The sequence below is a fragment of the Nannospalax galili genome, unplaced genomic scaffold, assembly GCF_000622305.1.
Source record: "Nannospalax galili isolate Female #2095 unplaced genomic scaffold, S.galili_v1.0 scaffold955, whole genome shotgun sequence".
NCBI lineage: Eukaryota > Metazoa > Chordata > Mammalia > Rodentia > Spalacidae > Nannospalax > Nannospalax galili.
In genome coordinates, this window is record NW_008336901.1 from 795867 (window position 1) to 812566 (window position 16700).

The following is a 16700-nucleotide window of genomic DNA, read 5'->3' on the forward strand; positions in this document are numbered from 1 at the left end:
AGGTACATACAGACATGTCCACATACTTATATAAAATTAATACTTGAATTATGAACACATATTTTAATCTTCTTCCATTTTCTCATTAGGATAAAATTTGTATTCTAGGTCTCAGTGGCACTGATAAGTCTATTTGAAACAATACTCCTTGGTTATCTCAGTTATAAGGTAAGTTATTCTAATTAGTTTTCTGCTGTAGAACACACTGCTAGCATTTACTAAGTTTCCTTCTTTTTATAATTCATACTTGGGGATAAGGTGGGCTCTTTTAAACCACTTTAATTATTTGGAGCCTCTCCAGTATGTGATGAAAAGCTATGGTAATATGGTAAGATTTTCCTTGGTGGCTTGGAAGTACCCCGCTAATTCTGTGAGTTCACTGCCCACCGTAGTCATGCGTACACTGAGGCTGTGGAATGCTCTCCATTTTTATTGTTCTCAATCACTTTTCTTAATCTGTGCAAAAAAGCACTTATAAAGCAAACTGTGTCTTTTAGGGATTATTTTAATAAATTGTCTTAATTACTGGTGAAGCTCTGTTTGGTTATCACAATGTAACAAGTATTTGTTGAGTACTCTTACTTGTTGAATTGCTCTATACATCATGGCTTTTTTTTTCAATGAATTTATAATATAGAAAAGGGGTGGAACTACAAAGTTATATAGATGATTATAACAAAGCAGAAGGCAGGAATCCTTTTTTTTTTAAAAAAAAAAACTTTTATTTTTATTTTATTTTATGTGTATGAGTGTATTGCCTTGAAGTATATAAGTGCACCCATGTCATGCCATGCCCGTGAAGGTCAGAAGAGAGTGTTGGATTTTTTGGAATTGGAGTTACAGATGCATGTTAGCCACCATGTAGGTGCTGGGAACCGAACCCAGGTCCTTTGCAAGAGCAGACAGTGCTCTTAACCACTCAGCCATTTTTCCAGCCCTGTAAGAAGTGCTTTTTTGAGAGCTCTAAATAAAAAGTGATGGGGGTACAAAGAAAAAGGTCAGCTCCTAGAATAAAAGGAAATACTTGACTGATAGGCAGTGTCCTTCAAGCAGTGGTTTTTAATAAGCCAACTGAGAAGAAATTGGGACTGACGAGTCAGTGAATGAGTAGAGGAAAGCATGTATATGTGAGGTAGAGGGATGGCAGATGACTGCATTTGGCTAGCGTATGAATGCCTTGCATGACAACATGCTATGGGAAGATGGTGGCGCATAAGAGCCATGATGGTTCTCCAGAAATTCTCTCTGAAGAATATGAGTCAGCACAAGTCAAAAAGTCATTATGGTGGAGGCCATGTGTTCAGTTAATGCAGCGGCTACAGTATGCAAAGACAGCCAACAACAAAGCTGGGCATGGTTGCTCACTGTAATTCTAGACTTGGGAGATGGAGACAGGAGAATCAGGAATTCAAGGCCAGCTTCAGCTACTTAGCATGTTGGAGGGTTTCATGGGGCTCTGTTTAAAAAACAAACAACCAAACCCTCCTCCCCCACAAGCAACAATAACAGAAAACCCAGCCAAGTAAACAGACAAAAACCAACCAAACAAAAAACCAATAGCAAGATTATTGGCAAGGTGAAATGAATTGCTAAACCTACTCAGGGATTGTGATGGCTGAGAGCTAAGAGGCTAAATAATCTGCTCAGTGGTTGAGTTAGATAAAAAGAAGGAGACTCAAATGCCATTTTAAAAGCTTTTGGGATCTGAATGTCTACAGATAGTGTGGGAAAGCTAGGCTAGAATTGATGCATAAAGAAAAAAAAAATCAAGTTGAGATCAAGATAGAGGAATAGCGTTGGTTCTGAGGATGATGCAGTGGTGGTGGGCAAAGAGGCTTAGCTGTAAACAGATGAGGATGAGGACTAAGTTCTTTGAGGAGAGATTTATTAAGATGTAGTCCTCAGGTTCACAAAAATGGTAAGGGGATTGTGAGTCTCATACACAGCATCAGTCGGGTGGACTCGCTTATACGTGGGCTTTAGAGGAAGACCACAGCATTTGGAAGACATGGAAATAAAGGGAAAGCAATAACCTTCCTTAGTTATATCCACAGCGACATAGTCAAGGTTATATTTTTGGGAAATTATCTATTATAGCAATTTCTTTCCTATATTTCAAAATTAAACTAATTTTCTACCCTAAATTTAGAAAGAAATTTTTGCAGACACAACTTCTTCTCTAGTTAAATCAATTTTCTTTTTAATTTTTGGATGGTGTTACTAAACTACTCAGGAAAGAACATTGATTTCTATGAGATTTAGGCTAATAAATAAGAATATGTGAAAATAAATTAATGAGCAGTAGCACACAGAAGGTTTGAATACATATTTATGAGAAGAACTAAGATGTTAGCAATGTCTAAGAAGATTAGTATTCTACGACAGTGTGTGAACTGTGGCAAATGGCACAAGCTTCAAAAAGCCGCTGAGTTTAGAAAATTAGGCAGTCATTTGCTGTTCACCCACAAAAATATTTTAAACGGAGTTCAGTTGAAAGTAAAAATTGCTTAGTGGAGAATGTTGGTTAACTGAGGCCAGAGTCTACTAGAAGGAATGAGTGAATCATGATGACAGTCTGATGGTTGAAACCATCCAAAATGCTTAAAGAAAGTACAGGGAGGATAACGTGATAATGGAAGGAGAACGTTTATGAGCAGTGTCCAAGTTCCTTTTTACTGCTGTGATGAAAATACTGAGCAAAACCAACTTGGGGAGGAAAGAATATATTTTGTCTAACACCTCCCCTAGGTCAAAGTTCATAACTGGGGGAAGTCAGGACAGCAGCCTGGAGGCAGGGGCTGAAGCAGAGACTATGAAGGAACACTGCTTACTGGCTTGTGTCTCAACCTGTCTTCTTATATAATCCAGGACTACCTGCCCACAGTGGGCTGTGCCCTCCAAAATCACTCATCAAGAAAATGCCCCCATAGACATGGCCACAGGCCAGTGCAATGGAGGAAATTCCTCAGCTCAGGTTCCTTCTACACAGATATGTCAAGTTGATATCTGAAGCTTTCCAGTACAAAGAATAAGGAGAAGACTGAAGAGGAACCTGAGATTTGGAGATGAACTTTATTCTCCTCCGAGAGTATCAAAGATGGGAAGTTTGTGATTAGGAATATTTTGAAGCTAGAGAATCAAACTGAAGGGCCTTACACTTGCTAGTCACACATATATAAATTACTTAGAGAGTAGTGGACCAACGATTTCTATACAGACTGATGGAGACATATAATGGTCTGTGACTCCTGTCAAGGAAATTTCACTGTAAATATGTCCTGATAGACAACTATTATTCTAAAATTATTTTTGTTTTATGTATGTGAGTGTATTGCCTGAATGTATATAAGTGCACCTGTGTTGTGCAATGCCCATGGCGGTCAGAAGAGGAGGTCAGAAGAGGGTGTCAGATCCCATGGAACTGGAGTTATGAACAGTTGTTAGCCACCATGTGGGTGCTGGGAACTGAGCCCTGAACATGGGTCCTTTGCAAGAGTAGCCAGTGCTCTTAAGTACTGAGCCATCTTTCCAGCCCCCTGATAGACAACTCTTGATCCTTGACTACATAGAAGGCAAAGTAAAATCAAATAAATAAAAGTCATAGGTTTTATTTTTAAAGTTGCCTGATCTGCAGTTCCATGATGAATGTTGAATGTCAGGCATTAAGGAGTTATAATTAGCTAATTAGGCATGTAGGCTTCTTCTTGCAAATCCTTTACTTTCACTAGTATATGCATATTTGCAGAAGTGTAACATGGGCAACATATTAGCCTTCATTTGTGGATGTATTTGATCCAAATTCCAACTAAAGGTATAAAACCAACTTTGTTGTTTGGCCAAAAGAAATTTTGACTCTGATTTAAGAAGCCATTTGAAAATACACAGAGATTCTGGATAATTCCCCATTGCAATTATATGATGATGGCATTTATAATTAATTACTTCCTATCATTTACAAAATGAGAACAGAACATTCTAAGCCTTAGTAGGCAGAGCTCAATGATATATAATATTTCCGTTTGACCCTCATAAACTTTAATGACTTAGCTGGAGAAGTCGATGTTAAAGTCCAGTAACTTACAAAGAAAAGAGAAAGGATAAAAAGGAGCCGTGTCAGTAGAGGAATAAATTGCTATTACTAATCCTCTTTTCCTCTCATAAATTTAGTCAAATTCTTAACTTTTTGACCTATTCAGTACACTGTTTGAAACTTTCTTTGTAATGAAGAAATTAAATAATTGGTAACTACTGATAGTTTATAAATAAGAGTCTAAGATATCCTCCTTTCTACATTAGGAGTTTTTAAGTAGTAGATAGGCTTGCAGAAATGAATATTTAATTGCATCACCAATTCTGTCAATTCCTGGTATTATTTTATATTTGGACTTTTGATATATCATTATGAATAGCCAATTAACATAAATGTCTCATTTATTTGCATATATACATTGATTTTTTTGTTTATTTGATATTAAAAATGCAGTGTTATAGAACTCCAACTCTTGACATTAGACATTCTAGAATGAGGATGAATTAATCATTAACAATTAAAAAATATTTTATTATTTTTATGTTATGTGTATGAATGTATTGACTACATGTATGTAAGTGCACCCATGTAGTTCAGTGTCTGAGGAGGTCAGAAGAAGTTGATGTATTCCTCTGAAACTGGAGTTACAGATGGTTGTTAGTTGCCATGTGTGTGCTGGAAATCGAATATGAGTCAAAGTAGCAAAGTTATCATAATTTAAAGTGCATGTGAAAGTTATTGCATAATGAATTCAAAATCCATGGCATGAAGAAATTTATTTTCCCTCACACAGACCTGTAGGTCTCTGCTTCAATAATCCCTTTATGTTTGTAGCTACTTGTCAGTACAGCCACAGTAATTGCCTAACACTAAAGTTCTTATTCTCCTGTCACCATAAACGCTTAAGTCTTTATCAACTGCTTTCAAAATAGAATTCTATTTATATACATTCATGAAATCACAACAAAACAGAAACACACATGAGCACCATTTTCAGGCCTCTGCAAACAAAGATTCACCACACCTAGAAATCTTTTATTAAATCTGTAATTGTTTTTTCTATAGTTACTCTAAAAAGGTAACAATTCCCATCTGTTGTAGTGGTGCATACATTTGATCCCAGTCTTCAGGAGGCAGAGGCAGGTGGATCTCTGTGAGTCCAAGGCCAGTCTGATTTACTTAGGGATTTTCAGACTAGCTGGGGCTACAGGGTGACCCTGTATCAAAAAGATTTTTAAAAGAATTAGCATTTCTGAGAAATACAACACCCAAACAGCTCATTTCTTGAAAAAAAGTAAAGAATTCTGTAAAGGACTCCTGGTCCACCTAGAAACTATGGATTCTGTTTCCCTTGCCTCAGATACTTCAAATTTATAAATTTCTGATCATATATATATATGTATATATGTTTCACTACACTATTTTAAATTTATTTTTAAAGATTATCAGCTTTTTTCATTATATATATTAAATATTGGCATTCTTATAATTTAACTAAGTTGCCATATTTTGGTAAGTTATAAAGTGTTATTTGAGAATTACCTACAGTAGGTCCAGATTCCCACTTTCCTCAGTGATAAAATCTACTATGTTTTATAATATCACTTCTTTTGCTAGAGGTTGGTTAAGAGCTGAAATGCTCATGCTAAGTGTGTAATGATTGATTTAAGACTTGTTTGTGTCTTATTAAATTCTACCAATAAGAAGAACCCAGAACTACACACATAATTGATAAGAAGTTAGCTTTTGGAAGAGAACTAATGTTCTTTTTGGCTATCATGAAAGAGAAATGAAATGAAATAAATTGTGATATGATTTTGAAAAGCACTTTGCTTGTCTTTTGGACATGATTTCACAGTTCTCTACACAGTCGTGTTCTATCAACAAATGCTCTCTTTTCATCATAATTGAGTTTGTCCTGTGCATTCCTGTGATGCAGACCTACTGGGAATTCTTAATAGCTACTGAAACTCATAGATCTTTTCTATATTTACTTTAAACTATTTTGGGGAAGATAATTTATGAATGCACCACTTAGCTCAGAAGACAACCTGAGACCTCAGACTCAAGCCACGTAAACATTGCTGAAAACATCCATTTATATTTAGCAGTAAACAAGTTATTCCTCTGCAGTTTTTGACCATGAAAATTAGTCCACAGTGGGAAGTTCATTCACTTGCTACAGTGCACTCTTTCACACACAATGAATCTGCAATGTCATGGTTTGCATAATATCATCATAGTCTTTATTTAGAAGCTTCAGCCTCTGGAGCACTGTGCAAGGAACAGAGCAATGCATCTTGAGCTATGCTGTTGCTGGCTCTCACTGTGTGTACTTTAAAATCTATTTTAGTGTGCTGGCTATATCAAAACCTTATGTGGGGTCACTTTTTTCCCTAGCGTGAGTGTGATGAAGGATTGAGGCAATTATTCTAAAACTGCAAGTTGAGAGCTGAAAGGTGTATATAAGTTAATAAACAAAATGAACTTGGGAAGGATGGTGACTATTTTCCAAGATTCTTCACTTTTTTTATCTTTTTCACATCACTTATTCTTATTTTATGTGGATGACTACTTTGCCTGCACATATGTAAGTGTGCACAGAGACCAGAGAAGGGTATAGGATTCAATGGAACTGGAGTTACAAACAGTTGTTAGCAGCTGTGTGTGTGCTGGGATCTGACCCAGACCCTCTTAACTGCTGAGGCATCTCTCCAGCTCTTCCAAATCTCTTGAAGCATTGTATGTAATGCATATACTATGTCGTATTTTTAGGATCCAAAAGATGTGTTTGAAGGAACCATTTATAAAATAAGGGTAGAGAAGTCATAGACCCTAGAGGAAAGCCTACTACTGCCACTTTTCTCAACCAATGTAATTGCAATTTTTCATTTAGAATTTATTCTAAATACTATTAAAATCACAGTTAAGTCTAGTTCTCACTATTCACCAGAGAAGCTTTTTTTTTTCAACAGATGGAAATTATTATAAAGTTCTGCAACTGATCAAAATGCAGAGAATAATGGACTCTGTGATATAGCCCTCATTGATATATTTACACTGTAACCCATACACCTAGGGCTCAGGGAACATTGCTGAAGAGGGGGATGGAAAGATGGTAAGAGCCAGAGGACAAGAACACCTGCTGTTAGATAGCATCTTCTGAAGATTATAGGGAAGCATCACCCACACAATCATCATAGTATAGTTGTCTAAACAAGATCTGTATAATACCACCAGTTGACATGCCAATGTGGATGAGGGAAATTTCACAGGGTTCTACTTCCAGATGAAGATCTGCAGGTAGTCTATGGATGCTGAAGGAGGGAACGTTTTCTTCAGGAACGAGCTCCCTGACAGGTTATCTAATCTGAAGTGGTCAGCACTAAACACATGTACACAAGAGCACTAGTAAATGTAGCACCACTATCTCTCTCTGTGTGTGTGTGTGTGTGTGTGTGTGTGTGTACAAGAAACTGAGAGGGAGTGTGGGAGGATGTGGGAGGAGTTGGGGGGCAGAAGGAGGAGTGGAAATGATGTAAATACCATACTCATGTATGAAATTCTCAAAAAATACAAATTTAAAAATCTATTCTAAATACATTAAAAATTTAAAAAAATGGAGAGCTCAAGAAATACCAAATGAGTTAATGCAATGTACATTGTGCAAGGACTTTCTTTTTTGCTGTTAAAATGTGTGAATGGTTCAAGAGTTTCAAACTGAGTGGGGACTGGACCTGGCGAAGGTATACTTGGTTGGTACATTGATAATGTACATTCGGTAGGGTAATATTGGTACAGTGCAGTGGTAAATTTCAGTGGGACAAGAATGAAGGAGCAGATACTAATTTGTAGGCTTGACTAGACTAGAAAGTGAAAATTGAAACAAAATGTAAGCTAGAAATATCTCATGCCGTACGTGCAAATTTCCAACCTTGTTCATACATTGCACCCATGTAATAGTGAAAGGAAGCTACAAAGAGATTCCAAAGCATATTTGATTTGTGTTACTGAGAAAGCTCGGTCAGGGAATAAAACATAAATTTTGCTGTCAGACCCATTTCATTTATGCTGATTTAAGACGTCAGCATGAAATAGTGGATTAGACAGTTGACCTGAGTCAGAATCTCAGAGACAAGATATTGATCTGGCCTGGAAATACAGTATTAGAAGTCAAAGGATATTGCTGATTTTAAGTTGTAGATAAAACATAGATGAAAATTCTAAGATTCTTAAATGGGTAAGAACTCTTGAAATCCTTTCCTTTAGAAAATTGTTGTTGAAATATGTTTATAGCTTCAGTGATTTATATGTATGAATGTAGATTCAGGGATAATTTCAATAATGAAATTTTATCAAAGATTTTCAGTTGAGACTATTAAGAAAACATAAGTTAATAAACAAATTATTGTATTAAACAAGGGAAGAAGGGTATATAGAATGTCTGAAAATTCATTTATTTATTTGAATAGTTAATTTATCCGCAGTAAGTACCTAAATAAATTTCATACATAGTACTCTTGTGTGGGAGTAAATAATTTCTCCTTCATCCAGAGGGAGAAATGTGAGCAAAGTTACAGAAGTATAAAAAGCTTGCCAGGTCCAGGGAACGGTGTGAAAATTAATATGGATGAATCTGTGGGTGATTTTAGAATGGGAATAGGAGCATTTTAACCATAAGCCAAACAAATATCCCAAGTTAAAAATGTGAAGCTTCATACAATATAGCTATGGGCTTGGGTTGCATTGTCTTGACAATGGGAACTTGGAATTTTAGAAAGACTCCTGTGTCATAACACAGAAGATAAATCAGAAATGAAACCAGCCCAGTCAGGTGCTAGTTTAAGGCATTTTTAATGGTTCAAGTAAAAATTTAAAGAAATGAAAAATCATGTGTTAAACTGGAAATGAATTGAATGTCAGAAAACAATAACATTAATTAAATTTGTCCAGTGTGTCACAGTTGCTAAGGAGGCTAATACTAATTTTTATGTGTTGAGAGAATTATCCTTCTTTATGACCCATAGTAATATTTCCATACTCTTGATTTTTTAACATAAGTCAATCAGTTTTATTGTGGTGATTGTCACCAATGAAATTTGTTCATTGATAAGGAAAATCATAACAAGAAGTCAATGGAAAGTCTGCCATATAAAAACCTACTGAAGCACAACAATATGACTCACCCCTTTCCCCCAAAAAAACAAACAACTTGACATCACTAAAATCACTTAAAACTGGCTTATTGGAGAAGTCTATGTATAAATAGAGAAAGTCTGGTCCTCCTGTACTTCCAAATCCATACGTTCTCCTGCTGGTCCATGTAGTCAGATGGACTGATCAATTTAAGCAAAAACATTAATCCTCTTACAAACGGAGTGTGGCTTGTCCTCAGTTCAGACCCACATAGGGCAGGGGATCTTCATGGTTTTGTTTCCTACTTCCGTGTCCACTGTCTGTTTGATGCCTGCTGATTTGTGACTGCCGGGACAGAGGAAAAACGGAGTGGAGGGCACTCACCATCTGAATGGCCATTTGCTGCTGTATCATTCTGAATGGTGGAAACAGACTCTGCTTCCTTCTCTCTGAGGGTGTGCTGGATAGCTTTAGTGTCAACTTCACCCATCAGGGTTGAGGGAGACTCACTTGGAGAATTGCCTCTATTGGACTGGCCTGTGGCCATGTCTCAGGGGCATCTTCTTGTTGAGTGATGTGGGAGGGCCCAGGCCACTGTGGGTAGTGCCACCCCTGGGCAGGTGGGCCTGTGTTGGATAAGAAAGCTGGCTGAGCAGGGGCCAGGGGAGCAAGTCAGTAAGCAGCATTCCTCCATGGCCTGTGCTCCAGCTCCTGCCTCCAGGTTCCTGCCCTGAGTTCCTACCTTGGGCTCCCAGATGAACTGTGACCTGGGAGATGTAAGCCAAATAAACCCTTTCCTCCCCAAGTTGGTAGTGGTCAGAGTATTTTGTCACATTGGTGAAGAACAAAGACAGAGGGCTTCTCTGGCCCTGCTGAGGTCTTCGGTTGAAACTCCATACAATGCCTCAGGTCTTCTAAGGCTCTGACACAGACCTTGAGGTTGTGTGGTCTACCCTCTGCTCCAGTCCGCTGTCAAGTTCAGGCCTCAGTGTTCTTAAACACAGAACATAGTAAAGGGGTTCAGTTTCCGTTCTTTAGTGTCTCTATTTGATTCCATTAAAATAGTGTCTCACAATTGCAGGAATTGTGATTTGTTCTTATCCTAGCTCTCATGGCTTTGCTTTCCTCATCTTTCCTTTGTATCAGGCATGAGCCAAATATAGTCTCAAGTCTGCATGAAGCTAAGTGACTCTTTTGAGTCCTTTTCACTTAGCTTGAAGTAACATTTCTGCATGGAAAAGATCTCTCTGTGCCCCAGTCCTCCACCTGCTCTCCTCACATTGAAGGAGGGTGATGAGCTAATGCCACAAAACCTGTTAATAGCTTAGCACGTAGGACGTGGGACGGTCTCGAAAAATGCTTTGGGGTTATGGCATGCTTATGCTACTATAATGTTTTAGGCCACTGGCTCCTTAATGGGTTTTAAGGGCTCCCCATACCTTTGATCCAGTGTTATATGATATTTGAAAATTATAAGAAAGGCAGTTGTCCAGTTGCTTTTCTACTATATAGGTCTCTTGATGCGATAAATTGTTTTAGGAAATTCAGAGTCTTTACTATTGGATATGGGACCAGTCTGTGAGGCTAGGTGTCTCATGGCTATGGAGTCTGAAATACTTCAATTAGATGGCAAAATTTTTTACTTCTTTAGGTCCTTACGGTGGCTCACATTACAGGAAGCAAGTGTGTCTAGAAGATAGCATATGATGAGACAGGATGCCAGATACGTGTGTTCCTTGGCTAGAACTGTGCTTTTAATGCACCTACTGAAACTAACTATACTGATCTTCTTCTAAGGTGATACACCTGACCCAATTATCTGCCGCTCATGCTTACTCCTTACAGTTCCCCACAGAGGACTCGGCTTCCAGTAAATGACAGGCGCATTCTAACTATATCCAGGCCATGGAAATCAAGGTCAACTTCACTGGCATATGATCTGTATAATGGCATAGGTTTCCACAGCAGAAAGTGCTCTGACTCATTTACTATTTCCATGACTCACTCTTGAAATTTTTGAGGCCTCATGCATTCATTGTTCACTGGAGCATGAAAATTATATACTCATTCTTAATAAACTGTATTATATGGGTTGAGAGATTAGAATACACAAGATTAAAGCTCTTTTCTAAGTTTGATTAATTTTTTGTTTGTTTGTTGTTTTTGAGATGGGCTTTCCCTTCCTCATCCTGAAGGCCTGAGAGTTGCTGTGTAGACCAGGCTGGCCTTGATTTCACAGAGATGCACCTGCCCCTGATTTCTGAGTGCTGGGATTAGATGTCTCTCCACCATGCCCAGCTAAGTTTGATTAAAGTGTTTTAAATGATATTAATGATTGTTAATAAGGAAGCTCAGTTTACAAACTACTTAAGCGGCTGTAACACTGAGCTAATATAATCATTATGGTAAAACCAAATTGAGTCCTGTTTTCTTGGTTGAGTGGGCCTGGGTTAATGTATTGTTCTACTTGTTAATAACTTTTTCTATGACATATTATAAGATTCAAATAGTATATGCACAATGTCCAGGCAACTTTTAATATTTATTTTAGATCTAACATTTACTATGAAATTGAACAAATACAGTTGCATTTATAAAATAATTTTTAAGTCATTTTTGCGTCTCCATACACAGATTCAATAATCTGGTGATAAAAGCATTGGTATTACTAGAGAATTCTGAGTCACATACTTTCACTTTTATTCAATATTTATTTGTAGGGAAACATCTGGGAACAAATTTTACGAATACCGTTCATCTTGGAGATAATTAATGCAGTTCCTTTCATTATCTCAGTAAGTCTTAACTACTCAAAAACCTTTGTCATTAGATTTTAAAAAATTTTTTCTAAACCTATATATCTTTACATAATATAATAGCTAAGAGAAATGGTTTATGACTTGGAATAAAATCTGGGTACTCAACAAGAATTAAGTCAGTGTGTGAAATAATTTCAAGAATTATATACCATAGAGGTATCATTTGAACAAATGTCAAAACTGTCTAGAGAGACTCAAAATTATGTTATTTGTTGTTTACATTTGGGAATTTTAAAATCTGAAACTAATTTGTGTGACATATTTATAAAAACTACCATTCTGAAAGCACATTTATCTCTAGTTTTTCTATAACATTTATCATGTCCAGTTCTTTCTTTAGTAGGAATGGTAGTGAGAACCAGACAACCAGCATTTGGTTCTTCCTCCATGTGCTGAATCACTAGTGCCGTAACATTCCTGTTTCATAGTGACCCTGTTCAATTCTAGTTCCATAATATGTAACCCAATAGTCTCCATTTGTAAAATTAGGTTCTGATCTCAATTTGATATCATAATGGTTAATAGAATTAAACTTTGTAATACTCATTAGGATTTTATTGGAAAAAATAGAAAATAACTAGATACTGTCTAAAGCTGTTGCTCCCTTCTTAGACCTATTGTAATTTAAATGACTTATCTATGGAAAGAGCTGGAACTAGATTAAATGACAAACAAGTTAAATATAAGTACAACTGAATACAGTTTCTCAGCATCACTTAAAGTGGTTGATTCTGAAAGCTGTGATAATGTTATAGAAGACTGACATCTCTCCTCTCCTATCTCCTTACCAGAGGGATGGCAATATAAAAACCACACTACAAGTTTTGATAATAGAATCAGCATGGTTAAATATGACATCTTTTGAAGGGTATTACTTACCTTCTGCTCCTGTAATGATTGCCCTCAGAAAGACTTAAGACAGTGAAGCAAAGATTATATCTGCTCTTGCATTTCTTTAATAATGAATTTAAAGTATTTGGCATGGTTTTAAGTAATCAGTTTTTTAACTTTTATTCTGTTTTATATTTCTTTTTAATATGCTGGATATAATTTCTTGCTATGAGTTAAAAGTTTAGTTTGACCTGTTTTTCAGATATTCTGGCCTACCTTAAGGAATTTGTTTGTTCCGGTTTTTCTAAATTGTTGGCTTGCCAAACATGCCTTGGAAAATATGATTGTAAGTAATAAAAGTAAAGTTCAATTGCAAAAGTATTTTCTGCCATTTATTTTTCCTTCTTATTTTCAAATGCATACATAGAAATTAAGATGATTTGGAATCTACTGTTATACTTTGTCATTTTCTTGTTATACTTTGTCATTTTGTCTTTCCCATAGTATTTGCAGAACATGTAGAAATTAATTCGTTATAATTAATTTTTCAAATGTTGGCATTTTTAAACTTTTAAAACCATTTAAGGTCTTAGTAGGCTCATTTCAGTGTTTACTGATAAACTACTATTAAGTATTAATGTATTATATGTTAAACACAAATAGGTTAATAAAAGTTAAGTAATCAGTCTACTATATCTTAATCAGAATGAAAATTTAATTGCAGAGTTTCAAATCTATTTTAAATTTTACTGTATTACCATGGTATTATTTGTAGGTTTCTATGATGGGTAATGAAAATGGTTCAGATTTTCTTGATAATCATGAAACCAGTCTCTCACTGATGTTTTGTGGCCCACTTGTTTGGCGAGTCCTTGTGAACAGAGCTATCCTTCATTTTCAAGGCCATCTGCTCATTTACAATGGGAACCTTGTTTTAACAGCTTTGGGGGTTCAACAGTAATAATTTTGTTCAACAATTATTAATTGTAGTAATTTCAAGTTTTATGAAAATGGGCATTTTTTTTGCAAGATTGTGGGAGAGCTAGTAACTCCTCATTTAACAAATATATTTTACTTATTATTTTTACTTTATGTGTATGAGTATACTCCCTGCATGTGTTTAGGTGCACCTGTGTCATGCCGTGCCTGCAAAAGTCAGAAGGATCCCTTGGAACTGGAGTTATAGAAAGTTGTTAGTGGTACTGGGAATCAAACCCACGTCCCCTGCAAGAGCAGTCAGTGCTCTTTACCACTAAGCCAACTCCCCAACTCCCAAAATTCCTCATTTATGATCAGTCCTTTAGCTTTAGTTGAGTTGAACTGCTGATATAGCTTAGGAAGAAGGGTAAATGATATGAAATAAGAGACGCAAAATTCACAGCAGTGCCCCAGTTGCAATTTGGAAGTAGTTTTACACCTGTGACTGAAATGTGTCTTTTTTTATTTTTAATGCTTATAAGCAAAATGTAAGACATTTAATTATTTAGTCATTCTGTGTACAAATGGCAATGTGATCCTTTAATTACTTTATTGTTGCTATGACAGAACTTAAGGAAGGAAAGAGTTTTTTTTTTTTTTATTTATAACGTTAGGTGATATAGGTCCATCATGGCTGGGAAGGCAAAGCAGCAGGATCATGAGATGTGAATCGGGTTGTGTTTTGTAGTTAACACACAGAGTGGGCAGGAGTGGGGTCTGACGTTAAAACTTCAAGCCTGACCCTCAGTGACCCACTTCCTTCAACAGGGCTTGACCTCCTAAAGGTTTTAGAGCTTTCCAAAACACCTCCAGCTGTTCAAATACACAAACCTATTGGATATTTCACTATTAAAACACAGCATAGGCTCATGCAAAAGTATTCATATTTTATTTCAAAAGTCCTCAGTCTTTACAGTCCCAACATTTTTCTAAATTCCAATTTCTCAACTGAGAGCCCATATTTAAAAAAAAAGTTATAGATTGATAACACACACTGGAAGAGCTAACAACTCAATTCCCAGTGAGAAAAACAGGGATACAGTAAAGGAACATTTGCCAAAGTAAGACCAATCCCAGGAGAGAAAGCAGCAAATCCCACATCTCTGTGTCTGTCATCTGAGGCTTATAATGGGGTCAGTTCATGTCCAAAGAGCTGAGTTAACCCTGCCCTTTCCACTCTGCTTCCAGTAGCACACATAGTTTCTCTCATGCCAGGTCATCCCATGCCTACATCTTTCCTTAACTGACATCTCATGATCCTTGCATACACAGCAACCTGATGTCTCCACTGGGACTTAGGGTTCACTTTCACAGTTTTATGCAGTGGTCTATCAGGGACTTACTTCAAGGACTACATTACTCACACATTTTCTGGTTCTCTAGAACTGGGTTACAAGAGTCCATGACCACCTCTGCTTTGCTTCTTACCTGCATGTCCAGTACCATGTGTATGAGGCTACCAGTTTCTATTGCCAGTTCAGGATGTAGCCTCCCTCTTGGACCACAGTTGCACTTGTGTTCTCACCCTGGGGAAACACTATCCTTGGAGGCTGTTTTTGAACAGAGACTACTTTGGTGGCATTTTCATTTTAGGCTCTGTCCTTTCAAATAAATTTGCATTTTTCACAAAATGAAGCCTTTGATAGCTGTTATTTTGCCCTTAGGACAGACCACGAAGTTTCTGTTTAATGGTTCTAATCTGTTTAAGAATTACAGCTTCTTTTTCCGGCTGTCTTCTACTTCAAATTCATTCCTTTCACCACCAAAGAACACATTTTTTAAAGAATTTTTCTTCTCCACATGTTGCTCTCTCAATGCCCATCTGTATAAGGGCAGTCAACTTTCATACAATAGTCTAAATGTTATCCAGACTTGAAATTTTCTTTGCCAAATGAATTAGTCCATTACTTCTGAATTCAGCCTCAAAGTTCTCAGGGCATAGGCAGACTGTAGTTGCATTCTTTGTCAGAATATCAGAGAACTATCTGCTAGTCCACTTCCATATGAGTTTTTGTTCCTGTCTGAAAACACATGTGCAGGGTATGAAATGTCAGCATTTCTCTTCGGTTCAGTTCCACACTGACACCAAAATGGTCTATTCTAGGGCTTCTCTAGCTCAAAGTTCAAGACTCTTCCACGTTCTACTTGCAAACTAATACTAAGTACCTTATACCCATGTTGTCAGGCTTATTACAGCAACAATCCTATTTCCCAGTATCAATTTTCTGTGAGTTACCTTTGTTACTGCTGTGACTGATCATCTGACAAGAAGCAAATTAAAGAAGAAAGTATTTCTTTAGCTTACAGTACCAGAGGATTCAGTTCATCATGTTGTGATAGGTCTGGTAGCAGGAGCCTGAAGTGTCTGGTCATGTTTTGTTTTGCAGTCAGGAAGCAGCGAATGGGCATAAAGTGGAGCTGGGCTATAAAACCTCAAGGTCCCCACTGACCCACTTCCTCCAACAAAGATGCATCTCCTAAAGTCTCTACAACCAGCCTGGTCAGGTGACTCAGTGGGTATAGGTACATGCCACCAACCTTGAAAATCTGAGTTCTATCCCTAGGAGTCAAAGATGGAGGGAGATAACTGACCCCTGAGAGTTGTCCTCTGGCTTCCATACATCCCCCTTTATATACTCTCTCTCTCTCTCTCTCTCTCTCTCTCACACACACACACACACACACACACACATACAAACACAACTGCTAGCTCCCCCACCACACACTTACACATATTCACAATAAATAAAATATATTTTAAAAAATTAAAATTTCCACAACTTTTGAAATCAGTGCACTGGCTGGGGACTAGTGTTGAAATACTTGAGCTATGGGGGAATGTTCACTTTCAGAACACAATGTTTTCACTGTATGTTGATCATAGTAATGGGTACCTGATTTAGTTT

General features: G+C 37.0%; 1 protein-coding gene across 3 annotated transcripts in view; it reads left to right on the plus strand.

Annotated features, from left to right (window-relative positions):
• Nucleotides 1-16700, plus strand: part of Kcnt2 (potassium sodium-activated channel subfamily T member 2) — a 405448-nt gene that overhangs the window by 142865 nt on the left and 245883 nt on the right. For all 3 annotated transcript variants that reach the window (XM_008831578.2, XM_008831577.2, XM_029562800.1), the window contains exons 5-7: nt 109-168; nt 11887-11961; nt 13079-13162. In XM_008831578.2, coding sequence (XP_008829800.1) covers nt 109-168; nt 11887-11961; nt 13079-13162 — 219 coding nt within the window. The remainder of the gene's footprint in view (nt 1-108; nt 169-11886; nt 11962-13078; nt 13163-16700) is intronic.